This window comes from Barbus barbus (assembly GCF_936440315.1).
Source record: "Barbus barbus genome assembly, chromosome: 16".
Lineage (NCBI taxonomy): Eukaryota > Metazoa > Chordata > Actinopteri > Cypriniformes > Cyprinidae > Barbus > Barbus barbus.
The window spans coordinates 7209471-7225645 of NC_136744.1; the positions used below are offsets into that span (position 1 = coordinate 7209471).

General features: G+C 37.7%; 1 protein-coding gene across 1 annotated transcript in view; it reads left to right on the plus strand.

Annotated features, from left to right (window-relative positions):
- The window catches only part of LOC306882021 (extracellular tyrosine-protein kinase PKDCC-like), a 35432-nt gene extending 22680 nt beyond the window's left edge, over positions 1-12752 (plus strand). Inside the window, exons 6-7 of the mRNA XM_079436448.1 lie at positions 5770-5943; positions 11560-12752. Of these exons, the coding sequence (XP_079292574.1) occupies positions 5770-5943; positions 11560-11654 (269 nt within the window). The 3' untranslated portion in view covers positions 11655-12752. The remainder of the gene's footprint in view (positions 1-5769; positions 5944-11559) is intronic.
- Positions 12753-16175: the final 3423 nt, after the last annotated feature.

Below are 16175 nucleotides of genomic sequence, written 5' to 3' on the forward strand. Positions count from 1 at the left end.
GGAGAGAGAGGGAGATTTTGTGTATGCATGTAAGGACAAATGAGAAGAGATTTAGAAGATTAGAGTTTATATAACTGGTGAGCAGAGGGGCTGCTCATAGGCTTGACGGACAAAACAGCCGTCTCTGCACTGAGAAACACCTCAGCCTCTCTCCTACTTGCTCCACCCCTGTTTTTACCATCTTGTCCCTATTCTGTTTTTCTTTCTTTGCTTTCTCTCCTGCTCTTCTCTATGCTTCATTGGCCGTCTATAGCAGACAAACTTGTTGACTGATGAGAGCTTTAAGCAAGTAAGGGCCATCTTCTCCAGAGCCATTTAACTCTTTCCTCTCTCATCGGTCCCTGTCTTTGCCGTCTATAGTCTAGAAATTCCATTTAAAAGAGTATTGTACTGCACTAAGAAATATCCTGCTTTATACCCCGTTTGAAAAATGCTGTAATCCCATCATTTCTTTGTAGACCAGTTACATTTTTTTTTTTTATTAACGAAAAGCCATTCAGTACTATTAATGAAAATGGTTAGCATTCAATATCAAACTTGGTATTAATAGTTCTGTAATGGAAAAAATGCAAATAACTAATAGTGATGTTACTATAACAATTGTGCTGATATTCACAGTACAACACAATACAAAACTACCCTTATTTATAGTGCATATTTAAAAACAAGAGAAGCTGACCCAAAGTGTTTTACAGTCAGATCAATAAAACAATAAACTGAAACATTTAAATGCAGCATATTATGATATTTGGCTATTTAGATGTGATCAGTTTTAAGTAAATGTGTAAAAACATTCAATTCAATTCAGGTTTATTTGTACAGCACTTTTCACGATACAAATCATTGCAAAGCAGCTCTACAGAAAATAAACCATCGGTTTCACAGACAAGGCTTAAGGCTAGTCCTAGACTAAAATGTAAATCTGAGCGGTTTCATTTGAAATAAATTTGCATTGACTGATCTTAAAACATGTCAGTGCCTTTGTTTTGTCTTAAGATGTACACCAGTAATGTTTTTTTTTCTAAGGCATGTTTATAAAAATTACTTAAATGTCTTAATTGAACTATGGCTTAATCCTGTCTTAGGCTAAGCCCTATCTATGAAACCAGGCCTAAGGTTTCTACATTATATTTAGGAGTAGCGTATCAGTGGTGACTGTTAAGTTGATGTGCATATCATGCAGTTAGTTAATGTCATGTATTCAAACGGACGGTAAAAACTATCAACAGCAATGATTATATTAAAACATAAAAAAATCTGGCATTATATCAGACATTCTTCTCTCTAGTTATTGGTTTTGGCATCAGCCATTAAATAACTCACATTGGTTGACCTCTAATATTCATGCATTTTATCACACTGCATGTGAACAGGCCTTCATAATCTCTTGTCTAGTCCAGTGTGACCGGACACATCTCTGCGGCGCTTGGTGTTGTCTGGATACAGATGAGGCTTCCCTGTGGAATTCACTCCATCACGACACACATTAAAAGCTCAGCATGCCTCTGGCTCACTACATCACCTTCTCTCTCATTTCTCCTGCGTCTTACAGGAACATTCAAAGAAAGCAAGAGCACCATAAAGCATTAATTAGGGTAATAAAGAGTCTAATGGTAGCTCTTATTTACTGGCTTCTAGCTCCTTTTACTTGCCACGTGCGGCCCTCGCTCTCCTCGATCCCACCACGCTCACTCATCAGAAAGACCTCATCGAGGGCAGCTTGCCCAGTGACCTTCATTCAGAACCGAAGAGAAATAGTGAATCACATCAGTAAAGCCCATCCAGCCATATCCCTGAAGAGCCAGAGAAGGAAAATTCAGAGACTCAGAGATTCCAACATTTATAGCCTAGTAGTTGAGACATTTGTAGTGCACCGTTAACTTGTGTCTTTTAAAAGCTGTTCTCCTTTTATCAGACCCATTGTCACAGTCCTGTGAATGAGGTCTTGAGTTTACGTAACATCCTTCTCAGAGAGCGTAAAATCCAAGAAAAACTCTACAAACCATTTGAGATGCTTTCCAGAACCAGCAATGCAGTAATACCATATTGACAGCTCTCCAATTGATATATCCTGTCCACAAAGTGGACTACCCTGGGATCATTTTTCGCAAAAGCGTACGAATACATGACCACATTGTCAGCATTTTTGCCAAAGGCATGCGGTCCATGATAATGTATCCATCGCCATTCCACTTCCAAACTGCACACTGTAAAAGAGCCGCATATGGATTGTGAAAACGCAGACTGGCTACATTTCAGCGCGGTTGACCGGCGGTTGGCGTGTAATCAAAGCCGTCCTTCAATGGTCTGTAACAATAATATTGATGGTGCATTAGCATGAAAAAGAGGAACTTCACACAAAGTACTGTCAACAACTCAGTTTGATGATAGTAGATGAGTATGCGATGCAGGTTTGCTTGCTGGGTCTTGTTACGATGTGCTAGCGAAGGGCTGTGTTCATATACTTTAAAGACAAGTGAAGTTCCTTTAAACTCAATAATGCAGACCATGCTGACTGTTTAAAGGTAAAAAATCCAGAAAATCTGGCTTTTTCTAAGTTTAAGTGCTATAATCAGTTCCCCAGTGCATCTACCAACCCAGAAAACCCTAAAAAAAAATTGTAAGCCTTTCCCTGCAAGCTTGTGAAAAAACGAGCCGCTTAGATTTCGCTTCCCCTGTGACATAGAAAGGGGATCTTATTATAATATTACCACCCCTTAATCTGCATGTTTCCACCCACAGTGCTGCGATTATGTTTTCACAAGCGACAACAGTTCTAACGTCATGGCGAAAGTTCAAGCAAAGCATGCTAACGGTTCTGTCATTGGCACAGATGAACACAGAACTATGTTTAGAGTCCCAGCCTCGGAGACAAGAAAGCAGTGGATTTATTGATTTAGTTACTGTATATTACACTGCTGCCACACAGATCTAATATAAACATGCAATTTCTTTCCCAGCTTTTTACCTTCACAGACATAACGACAGATATATTACTCATGTGTGTTGTAAACATAAACCTGTGTGTATTTGACAGTTTAAGTGCAATAAGACAAGAAAGAGAACTGATGCTTTCTGTGTGCATGCTTCGGATGTGTGCAATTTAAACTAATATGGTTTGAAATGCATAATTTCAGCACGATAGATATGATAATCAAAACCAAACAGATGTTTTTTAGCATAGTATCTGGGGTACTAGCTGTGAAGGCACAGCCCTATTCTGGAAAAGGGGACGGGGAGCAGCAGCAGATTTGCATTGCAAAGAGACATGCACGAAAACAGCGTGATTCTGCTTTCATTCAAAATAGACATTTTAAAAATTATATAATACATTATGTGTGGGCTATTTTGAGCTGAAACTTCACAGACACATTCTGGGGACACCTGAGACTTATATTACATCTTGTAAAAAGGGGCATAATAGGTCTCCTTTAAATGATATTGGCAAAATTCAAGTTGCTTTTATTTCTGTAGAGCTTTATACAATACAGTGTCAAAGCAGTTTCACAGCAGAATCAATTATGGAAAATCAAATATGGAAACAATTCAGATTCTGCTGTAAAAGACAATAGTGTCATTATTTTGCTCAAGTCAGTTAAGTTTTGGTTCAGAAATGTAACCATGTTTAGTGACTTTTTACCAAAGTCTGCCTTTCAGCAAATCAGTTAAGCGTGAACGGCATGTCTTGTTATGAATATTTGTTTTGTTGTATAATGTGCCCCTTCCACACACACTTTTCAGATTGTTCCTACTCGCCCGTTTTCATCAAATCGAGCTGCTCGCAGCTGTTGAATTCATACGGGCTGCAACATATATTCTTTCGTTCATCTGAGAGAGAACAGCTGCCCCTTTTCAGTAATGTAATGTCATACATTCAGTATTACGAACACAATGTTGTGTTAATGTGAATCACGTCTTGTAATGTTGACTTGATTCAACATGACCGAGATGAGAAACAGACAGCTGCAGTTTTTATGACAAAAACCACATTAAATGTCTGGCCATAATAGCTGTTGTGAGGAGAATGTTGGCAGCGTTACAGTGGTCTGTTCCTCACACTTCTCTTCTCATTAGTTACTTTTGACGTGTACTGAACTCCCGACTCTACCGTCCACTTCAGTTTAATATCATACTGTTTCACCAGACGTGACATTATAATGGGCAATCGATTAGGATGTGTCTCTTTAAACCCCACCTATAGTGAAATCTAATTTTGTTTGCAAGTTCTGCTGTACATTATCTAATTTGCGCATATTGGTTATGATTTTGACACAGTATTTTTATGTTTAGTGTGGACAGACAAATTACTGGTCAGGACTTGCTGGTACGAACTATGGAGGCATTAATATATTGAAACAATATAATCATCAAAATTAAATAATTAACAATAACAATATCGTTATTACAGTTAATTATCTTTATTAACTTAAAAAACGGGCATTGTCATTATTGTAATGCTATAATGATATTATGTAATTTTTAAAATAAAATATTTATTTGACATTATTATTATATAACATTTCACAATATTTATTAAAATTATTTAATAACAGTATTTATTATTTTATTTAATTTTTATGTTATATATTATTATCCATTCTTCAACCGTGTATCCTCTGCAGGGTCACAAAGAACCTAAAGCCTATGTAATATTGTATTTATATGATTTTATAATTCTAATAATTCTAATATGTTAATAATATATAATAATATTATAGTTATTTAAATGAAAGAACTTTTACATCATGGTAGTATTAATTAATTAATTTATTAATTTTGTTGTATTTGTTTGTTCTTTGTTGTGTTTTATTGCATTTATGCTAATATTATTAATTAAAATAGTTAAAAGTAAAAAATACTATATTTCAGTAAAGATAATCAAATGAGAATCACCATTACAAATAATAGGAATTACATAAATTAAATTAAATTAAAACTTGCAAGTAAACTGTCCAGATACATTATGGTATGAAGAGAACACAATTTTACTGCATAACAGTAAGGAGAATTTTGTGATTAATTTTTTTTTTTCTTTCTCTAAAACGTTATCTGGGTTTCAAAGCAGGATTTGTTTCTTTAGGTCAGCGCTGTGATAAGTAACAGAACGAGAGAGACGGGGCAGTGTGGGTGGGACAGATGGGAGGGACATTGTTAGTTTAGTTTTCTTTTGGTCGTCACTCCTCACATTGCCCTCTATTTATCTGCCTTTCTCTTTTTTATCTGCTTCCCTCTTTCTCTTGGCCTCCCTCTGACTGTGACGGAGGCATTTATTGCAGTTGGGGTCATGTCGAGTTGCTTTTAAAGTGTGTGTATGAGTTACTGAGAAAGCAAAAGATAAAGGCAGAATCAGAAGACACATGTCAAACTCTGACTAACAACAGCCTGAAGACTCCCCTCGTCAAAGAACAAGACAGCCCCCTGTGTTAACACAATGACGGAGATTGTTTCACTGTGGGTTAACCTCCTGCACACAAAGACACTATGCTTTTCTTGGACAGTTGTTATGCATTTGATTTATTGAGCAGTGTGTCAGTGCTGTCATGGGGATGTTAGTTTGGCTAGAAAGCATTGAACATGAACGATTTTCTTAGTCACATTCAGAACAGTAACAATGCAATGCAATGCAATGCAATGCAATGCAATAAAATAAAAATAAAAATCTGTTAGGTATTTCTCATAAATAACTATTTATTCATTAGAATCTTCATTACTTTATTATTCATTAGATATATTTTCCCAGATCGAATTCTTCTTTTTCTCTTTTGACAGAGTATAAACGTGTGTCAGATGCCTCGATAGCAGCGGAAAACTACCGCTGCTGGCCATCCTATCAGCATGATGGATGCCTGCTGTCAGTCTTCAGCGTCGATGAAGCTATTGAAGTGTGTGAGAGCCATGCCCAATGCCGGGCCTTCATTATGACCAATCAGAGCACATGGACAGGTAATGTTGCACAGTGTCGCTCTGTTTCTATATGTGAACCTAGACCACAAAACCAGTCATAAGGGTCAATTTTTTGAAACTGAGATTTATACATCAGCAATAAATCAGCTTTCCATTGATGTATGGTTTGTTAGGATAGGACAATATTTGGCCGGGATACAATTATTTGAAAATCTGGAATCTGAGGGTGCAAAAAAATCTAAATGTTGAGAAAATTGCCTTTAAAGTTGTCCAAGTCCTTAGCAATTGCATATTACTAATCAAAAATTAAGTTTTGATATATTTATGGTAGGAAATTTACAAAATATCTTCATGGAACATGATCTTTACTTAATATCCTAATGATTTTTGGCATTAAAGAAAAATCAATAAAAATCTAAATTGATTTTAAAAATCAATTTTGACCCATACAATGTATTTCTGGCTATTGCTACAAACATACCCGTGCGACTTATGACTGGTTTTGTGGTCCAGGGTCACATATGTGTAGGACAGCTCAGTACATTATACATCAAGTAACTTTTTTTTATTTAAAATCAGTTTATTTTGTCCAAAGTGACTTAGAAATAAGGAATGCAACAAAGCTATTCATCCTAGAGTGGCAATAATGTGTTAATACAGAGTTTAAAAACTTGTCTGCATCTGAAATCGCTTACTTTCTGAGTAGGTACTTCTTTTTAACAAGTAATTACTTTGTAGCTACAAAAAGTATGTTCTATATCCTGACCCTATTTACTAACGCCATAGACTGTTAAAAAAAAGATATACAATGCGTCTCCACTTCCTTTCACTATAGAATAGTGAAGGAAAAATATCCCAGTATGGCTGCTGTCATCTTGTGCCGATGACCTCATTTGGCCGAGGCAGTGCAGCAGTGATTCATTTGGAGTGCAAGTCTGCACAGAAGTTATTCATTTGGAGGCTGAGTCTGCGCAGAAGTTATTCATTTGGAGCCTGAGTCTGCGCAGAAGTGATTCATTTGGAGTGCAAGTCTGCGCAGAAGTGATTCATTTGGAGCCCAATTCTGCGCAGAAGTGATTCATTTGGAGCCAGAGTCTGTGCAGAAGTGATTCATTTGGAGCGCAAGTCTGCACAGAAGTGGTTCATTTGGAGCGGGAGTCTGCGCAGAAGTGGTTCATTTGAAGCCAGAGTCTGCGCAGAAGTGATTCATTTGGAGCCCGAGTCTGCACAGAAGTGGTTCATTTTGAGCCCGAGTCTGCGCAGAAGTGGTTCATTTGGAGCGCGAGTCTGCGCCGAAGTGGTTCATTTGGAGCCCGAGTCTGCACAGAAGTGATTAATTTGGAGCCCGAGTCTGCGCAGTAGTGATTCATTTGGAGCCCAAGTCTGCGCAGAAGTGATTCATTTGGAGCCCGAGTCTGCGCAGTAGTGATTCATTTGGAGCCCAAGTCTGCGCAGAAGTGGTTCATTTGGAGCGCGAGTCTGCATAGAAGTGGTTCACTTAGAGCCCGAGTCTGCACAGAAGTGGTTCATTTAGAGCCCGAGTCTGCACAGAAGTGGTTCATTTGGAGCCCGAGTCTGCACAGAAGTGATTCATTTGGAGCCCGAGTTTGGACAGAAGTGGTTCATTTGGAGCCCGAGTCTGCGCAGAAGTGATTCATTTGGAGCCCGAGTCTGCGCAGAAGTGATTCATTTGGAGCCCGAGTCTGCACAGAAGTGGTTCATTTGGAGCGAGTCTGCGCAGAAGTGGTTCATTTGGAGCCCGAGTCTGCGCAGAAGTGGTTCATTTGGAGCCCGAGTCTGCGCAGAAGTGGTTCATTTGGAGCCCGAGTCTGCGCAGAAGTGGTTCATTTGGAGCCCGAGTCTGCGCAGAAGTGGTTCATTTGGAGCCCGAGTCTGCGCAGAAGTGGTTCATTTGGAGCCCGAGTCTGCGCAGAAGTGGTTCATTTGGAGCCCGAGTCTGCACAGAAGTGGTTCATTTGGAGCGAGTCTGCGCAGAAGTGGTTCATTTGGAGCCCGAGTCTGCGCAGAAGTGATTAATTTGGAGCCCGAGTTTGGACAGAAGTGGTTCATTTGGAGCCCGAGTCTGCGCAGAAGTGATTCATTTGGAGCCCGAGTCTGCACAGAAGTGATTCATTTGGAGTCCGAGTCTGTACAGTAGTGATTATCAGCTGGAGCCAGGGTGTCAAAGTCCCATTCAAACTTCCACAGACCCGATCACAAGCTCACAATCATGACACTATACTCTGTTTTTATAGCATCAGATAACTTACTAAAAGCAAAGCTATTAGAAAAAGCGAACACTTGAACATAGATTGGCGTGTTAAGAACCGTCTAAAATGACGCAAACCAATTATTTGAGGGAAAATTTTATTTAAAGTGATAGTTCACCCAAAAAGAACTTCCCTGTGAGAACTTCATTCATCTTTGGAACACAAATTAAGATAGTTTGGATGAAATCCGAGAGCTGTCAGACCCTCCCATAGACAGCAAGGGTCAAGAAACTTTCAAAGTGTATGAGTTACTGAGAAAGCAAAAGATAAAGGCAGAATCAGAAGACAGTGATAAAGGCAGAATCAGAAGACTTTGAAAGTTTCATGTCCAATTGGCTCATGTCCCATTCATTTACATGGAGAGGGCGGGGTTTATGACCTATACTGCAGCTGGCCATCAGATGGCGATCAAAATGTTTTGGCTTCACTTTTTTATGTCTTGTGAGGCACACTTAGTTAGTGCACACTCCTAGTCTTCTGGTGATCAATTAATCAGGGGTGCATTTTCCAAACACTTTGTTACCCAACTATGGGCATAAGTTCTGTTGAACTCTGCTGATAATGTTGAGAACTTGCGACCATAGTAACTTTTGGGAAACACACCCCTGGACAGTTATAACAGATGGTTAATCCAGAGAAAAAAACTCTGAAATACTCAGAAATACATCACAATACTAAAGTAAAGTTGGTCGCAACTTCTGGTTTATGTTGACTTTAATGTTTAATATGCTACCATGTGTGGACTTGCTAAAATCAAACTATAAAATGCAATCGTGAATAGAGTTGGCACTATTTATATGTTGCACAGAGTTGCTGCCTATGTAGAGTGTTTCAAACCGGTCACTTGTGAGGATCCATTTCAGTTAGGATGCCTTAGAGACAGCTGCCTATGTAGACAATAGACAGCATGGCAGCTCACTAAATTTTGGAACAGAGCCACTGTAGTGTGTTGTAATGTAAATGTGTGCATGGATTTGTGTTAATGCACGTCCTTTGGTAAATGATAAATGTCGTACGGATGAGTGCTCTAACTGCTGTGACTGTTCACTCCTCACACCCCGCTCTCATTCCTCTCTTCTCTCAGCACCACACACAGCAAAGGCATGTAGACCAGCGGTTCTCGACTGGTTGATCACAAACCCCAATATGAGCCGGAGATCTGTTCTTACAGTCCAGTGGAACATTTAATGGCTCAGAAGTTACTCTTTCAAAGCTCAAGAGATGTCAGCAAGATATTTCAACTAAAGGTTCTTAAGAGGAATAAAACTAGACACAAATGGGACTATGGTTGACATATACAGTGGTGTGAAAAAGTTTGTGCTTTTTTTTTTTGGCATAATTGTTACACTTAAATGATTCAGATCATCAAAACAAATTTTAACATTACACTAAGATAACCTGAGTAAATACAAAATACAGTTTTGAAATAATAATTTCATTTATTAAAGGAAAAAAACTGTATAAACCTGACTGGAACTACGTGAAAAAGTAATTGCCCCCTAAATCTAATAACTGGTTGTGCCACCCTTTGCAGCAACAACTGTAATCAAGCGTTTGCGATAACTGGCAATGAGTCTTTCACATCGCTGTGGAGGAATGTTGGCCCACTCTTCATTGCAGAATTGTTTTAATTCAGCCACATTGGAGGGTTTTCGAGCATGAATGGACTGTTTAAGGTCATGCCACAGCATCTCAATCGGATTTAAGTCTGGACTTTGATCTGGCCATTCCAAAACCTTAGTTTTTCTTCAGCCATTCAGAGGTGGACTTGCTGGTGTGTTTGGGATCATTGTCCTGCTGCATAACCCAAGTGCGCTTGAGCTTGGGGTCACAAACTGATGGCCGGACATTCTCCTTCAGGATTTTCTGATAGACAGCTGAATTCATGGTTCCATCAATTATGGCAAGTCATTCAGGTCCTGAAGCTACAAAGCAGCCCCAGACCATCACACTACCACCACCATGTTTGATTGTTGGTATGATGTTCTTTTTATGAAATGCTGTGTTGGTTTTACACCAGATGTAACGGGACACACACCTTTCAAAAAGTTCAACTTTTGTCTCACCAGTCCACAGAATATTTGCTCAAAAGTCTTGGGGATTATCAAGATATTTTTTGGCAAATGTGAGACGAGCCTTTGTGTACTTTTTGGTCAGCAGTGGCTTTTGCCTTGGAACTCTCCAATGGATGTCGTTTTTGCCCAGTCTCTTTCTTATTGTTGAATATTTTGTTTCTCATCTGTTCTTGAATTTCTTTAGATCGCGGCATGATGTGTTGCTCTTTAAGCATGCTTCACTTTGTCAGACAGGTTCTATTTAAGTGATTTCTTGATTCAACAGGTCTGACAGTAATCAGGCTTGGGTTTGGCTACTGAAATTTAACTCAGCTTTCTAAAATAATGTGGTTAATCACAGTTCTTTGATGATTTAACAGGAGGGGACAATAGATTTTTTACGTAGGGCCAGGTAGGTTTGGACAACTTTTTTACCTTAATGAATGAAACCATTTAAAAACTGAATTTTGTATTTACTTGCATTATCTGTGTGTAATATTAAAATTTGTTTGATGATCTGAATCTTTTTAAGCGTGACAAATATGCAAAAAAAAACAAAAACAGGAAGGGGGCAAAAACCTTTTCATGGCACTGTAGAATAAGTATAGAGCTATGAGATTGATGTGGATAGCATTTATCTGAACATTTCTCTTGAAAGAACTAGATGAGTTCATAATGAAATCACTGACTTTTGATTAAAGTCTTTGTCCTGGAATCTGAAGAGTGATCATATCGGATTATTGGGTATTTTTGTCAGGGGAAACATCTGAGAAGGAGGTTCCCCATTCCATAAACTCATTGTTGTCTATAAGATATTCAAATATTGAAGATATTTTGTTTGCAATCCTTTTTGTTGTTGATCTCAAAACCTACAATATTTTGGCTCAAATTTATCCATCGCTTGATAGAAGCTAGACATATTAGTTGTTATTAAGTTGCAAAATTATAGCGAAATTCCAAATTCATGCAGAAATCACTTTTAAACCAAGCAGCTTTCTGTTGGTCAATGCTATGAATCTGCATGACCAACTTGAACCTGTTAAGAAATCTGCGTCCTGCACATTTTTCGCCTTCACTCGAAATTCACTATTGCATGGATTCCTATTGAAATTACTTGATTTCTACTGTGAAAATTCACCGAACATCAGTAAATGTGTCCACACCTTTAGATTCGATGTTTTAGATCCACAGCACTCTCATATTTCTATTTCTCTCATTTCCTGTTTCTCACATCCTGTCCGTCCCATTTGTCCTGTCTTCCATCTGCTGTTTTGTAGCAGGAAATGGCCATTCTTTCTCACAGCCTGTTTCACTCTGCTTGCTCTCTGCAGGTCATCAGCTTGTGCTCTTCAAAACCGGTGCAACCAGCATGACCACGGCTCCAGGTAAACTCGCGTACATACGACTGGGGGTAGCTGAGAGCTGAGATGAGAGAGCGCCATACAGCAGTGGTCAAACATCATCAGTATCTTGAGATCGTCTACCTCTGAAGACGCTCATGTGCTGTCGCTCCTGAGGGCATGTTGCTCAGGATTCTGGAGGACGGTCAAAAGAGAAAGCACCTCTCAGAAAGTTGGAGACTCGCTCAGGCGGAGGTCAGCTGTCAACTATGTGCAATACTGCCTCTCTGAACCTGGGATTGGACTGTGAATGTGTTTGTGTACCTGGCAGAGATGCAGAGAGGCTGTTTGTGCTTGTCATGGCAAAATGTGTGTGTGTTTAATGAGATCTCCTGTCAATATCTCTTTCTTTCTTTCTTTCAATCTGTCATTGTTTCTCTTTCTGTTTCTGCCCACACATATTCCTCCTTTATTTGCTCTCATATTCAGCACTTTTTCACCACGTGATACAGGGTCAATTTGTTGAGCTTTTAAAAGCATTCGCTTTGATTTTTTAAGATCTTTTTAAATATTTGCTCACGTAAAACAAATTTGTCTGACAATTGATTCCAAATGCTCACTTAGACAGGTCTAAACAAGTAATTTATTGATTTAACGAATGAAAATGCCTCTTCCAAATTATGAAATCATTTTTAAAGTTTTTTCTGAAACACAAACAGATCAGCAGCATATCTGGAATTTTATATTAAAAATCAAAGTTATTTTGTTTTATTTTTTTTCCTTTTTTGGTGTTGTCATTTAAGCTTTTCATGTTTGTTTTGATTTTTTGTTATTATTTTCAATGGCAGAATGTAATGACACATTTGGGAGGTTAGTTGTGGTACGTCATTGTTAGATGGTGGTTTGTCAGCCAATCCCCTTGTGGTGTAATAAAGTTTCCCAAGGAAATGTCATGTCAATCTATTACTTGACAGGTGAAGGAGTTCAAGAGTTTTCTGCTTTCAGCGAAAGCACTGAGATGTACATGTATGTGTTTTCTAATGAGTCTTATGGTTGTGTTGTATATGAGAGTGATATTTTTATATTGAAATATAAGGTCATGAGACTTAAAAATGTGTCCTGGTCATTTTTGTGTGTGATTAACATTTTCACGGTCAGAGAGGGTAATAAAAGACTGAAATATGATATTTTGGATTTGGAAAATTCTTACACAACCCAAAAGTTTAGGGTCAGTAAGCTTTTATTTTTGAAAGAAATGTGTACTTCTTAAGCAAGGACATATAAAATTAATCAAAAGTAAGCTATCCATTTATAATGTTATAAAATATTTCTACTTCAAATAAATGCTGTTCTTTTGAACTTTTTATTCATCAAACAATACTGAAAACAATTATTACCACAGAATATTAACCAGCAAAAACTGTTTTCCACATTGATAATAATAAGAAATGTTTCTTGAGCAGCAAATCAGTATATTAGAATAATTTCTGAAGGATCGTGTGACACTAAATACTGGAGTAATAATGCTGAAAATTCAGCTTTACATCACAGAAATAAATTACATTTTAAAATATTTGAAAATAGAAAACTTTTATTGTAAAAACGTATAAATATTACCAATACCAGACTTTTGAACAGTTGCACACGGTTCCACTTTTCAAACTCAATATTTTGCTTTTTCAAATTTTTAAGAAGTAAACTACTTTCATACTTTAAAAAAGACTAAATAAGTGTATGTGAGAAATATGTGTTTAAAAGTAATTTACGCAATACAAGCGTAATGATTGAAGTAGTGATTGTCCCTTTAAATATTTGTCAGATGGTCTCTTCCTGTCTAAGTGGCTGGTTCTTGAACAGAATAAGCAACAAAATGGACTAGACTTCATACCAAAAGTCAAAAGCCTGATAACAGGAAACTGACCCTCAGCACAGCCAGATAAGAGAGGCACAAGACTTTAACCCTTGATAAATTTTGTGCATATGCAAGATAAACAGGTGCTTGCTGTTTTGTTGTTTGTTGATTTGGACAAACACCTGCACAGAGCTTGTGGACTTCCTGTTCCAGTTTCCTGTGAGGATCCCAAGACCAAAATCAAATAAACTTCAGTCAACAGAGTAATTTGTTAACCCGAATCACCTGCTCTGTCCAGAGGAGCGAGAACATCAGCCTAACATTCCCAGCGGTCCTCAGCAGGTACAGAATCAGTGCCAATTCACCTCCTGACACACAGCTGCTCTCCATATGCCACCATCCAAATCCTATTTCTACCAGGGCTCATTTCTACATCATGACTGATAGGTAAAGATGGATCCACAAAGATCAGATCTTTAGAAAGGGGTGTGTGGGGACTCGATGCTCAAGTGTGTGTTAATGTGTATGTGTCAGACTAAGAGATAAGGAGAGAAAGTGAGACAAAAAGACTGAGAGAGAGCGAGGGACACATCTGTCTTCTATTGGCCTGAGGGATTATGGCTTTTCCTGAGACACTGCTCCAGGCTGTGAGAGAGACGGGGCGAAGGAAGGGCTTACACATGAAGAAAGGGTGAGAGGGATTGTTAGCTGCAGCCCTGGTAATTATGAGACAAACCCCATGTTAAAAAGTCACCTCAGTGCTGTAATGTGCAGTGGTTTTCTGAAATGAGGAGAAAACATCCACCTTTCTGCATTTGGGTTGTTAGTTCAACATGTTTGAGTGTTTCATTGGTCTTGAAGGTGAGGGTGACTAAATGATGACAGTTTTCAACTGTGAACTATTGCTTTAAGTCCACATGTCCTAGTGCTGATATCATTCATCATAGTATATCATGCCAACTAGAGTGACTCATTCAAGTGGAAGGAATTTCTACCAATATAAAGAAGCAATGGAAGAAATTATGTAGAGTGAACGCCAGCTGGAATATTAGCAAAACTTAGGCAGGGTTAGTTGTAATGAATTTTACATTGATTTTTCTTTTCTCTCTTCTGTTGAACACACAAGATGATGTTTTGAAGAATGTAGGTAACCAAACAGTTGTTGGTAGCCATTTACTAGCCATTGACTTCCATAAGTATTTATTTTTATTTTTTCAGTACTGTGGAAGTCAATGGCTACACCAACTCTTTGGTTACCAACATTTTTCAAAATATATTATTTTATGATCAGCTGAATAAAAAACTCTTATGGGTTTGGAACAACTTAAGGGTAAGAAAATGATGACAGAATTTTAACTTTTGGGTGAACTTTCCCTTTAAAGGAGTCATATCATCTTTTATTATTGTATTTTCCAACTTATTTTGTTGTTTTGCACCAGTAACAGTCATAAATGAGTTTTCTCTGACCTTCAGAATTAAACGAGCTGTTTTGCTAGTTTGCCATTTAGACCTTTATATAAATGCCTTCTTCATGTGTCCAAGAAATAAAAGCCCTTATTTGAGGCATAGGTACATTAATATGAAAACCATAAAATAATCAAAAATATAATACATGTAGTCCATTCAAGTTTGTGCACTATATTATAGAACTATATTTTATGTGTGCAACGTCCTTTCAAAGACATTCAGTAGTTGTTTAGCTAACACTGGCATTACTGTTCTTCATGTACTTTAAACCAACTGAACTCTATTTAAGTTTTTTACCTTGAAATACCATTTTCAAGATCATTCTGATGGTACACTGACTTCTAATAAGGTGAATGGCTTCTTTTTCTTTCCCAATTAATTATCTTTCCTGTTAAACAAAAAGAAGAAATGTGGGCATTACTACTCACAATTCTCTGTGTTATTAAATCTTTCCAACTTGTGTTTTTCATACCAATGTTTATGCTCATGTTTACGCTCACTGCTGATTGAGGGATTCCTGAATTTTTTTGTCAGCCAACATTAACATTTGGGAAACCCTGGGTCCTGTATCATGAAGCCGGATTTTCTGGCTAGCCAGGTAAGTTTCAGTTTAGTTTACACCAATCCTGGGTTTTAGGTACCATGAAAGTGGCTTGACTTTTAGCTGCATTCATTGCCATAGTAACTTACACTGCACGGCTATCCTGCTCCGGGGGAGGGTATGTTCTGAGTTAGAGATCTCAAACTGAAATTGGACCAATCAGATTTTAGCAAAGTGACACATGTCTGACACAAAAAAAGTCACTCCCCCAGTTTATCTTGCTCCAAATTAAAGGTTACTAGTACTAAAAAAAAAAAAAAAAAATGTCTGGCTTTAATGATAATTACTTAGTTATTTTATATAATTTATATGCCTCTGTGCCACAGATGCCCACAGTTGCTCAGGGCTCTCGACATGGGAACAAAGCATTGAATTATTTATATTATTATTAATCCATTAAACACAAGCAATTTTAGTTTAACAGTTATTATAAATTATGTTAAATGAATGTAATATAAATGTAATATAAATAAGTTGCAGAATCAATAGATATTGCTTTAATAATGACTACATGTGACCTTACATGTTCGAGTCTCTATCGCTGTATATTTCCAACTATATAAACTAATTTAACAAGTTTCACTTGTGACTGCACTGATAAGGCAAGATACTTTCTTTTATTGTTCCTCTTTCATAAACAACTACTTTTTTCATTGTAAATGCATTTAAATTCATCATATTCTTCAA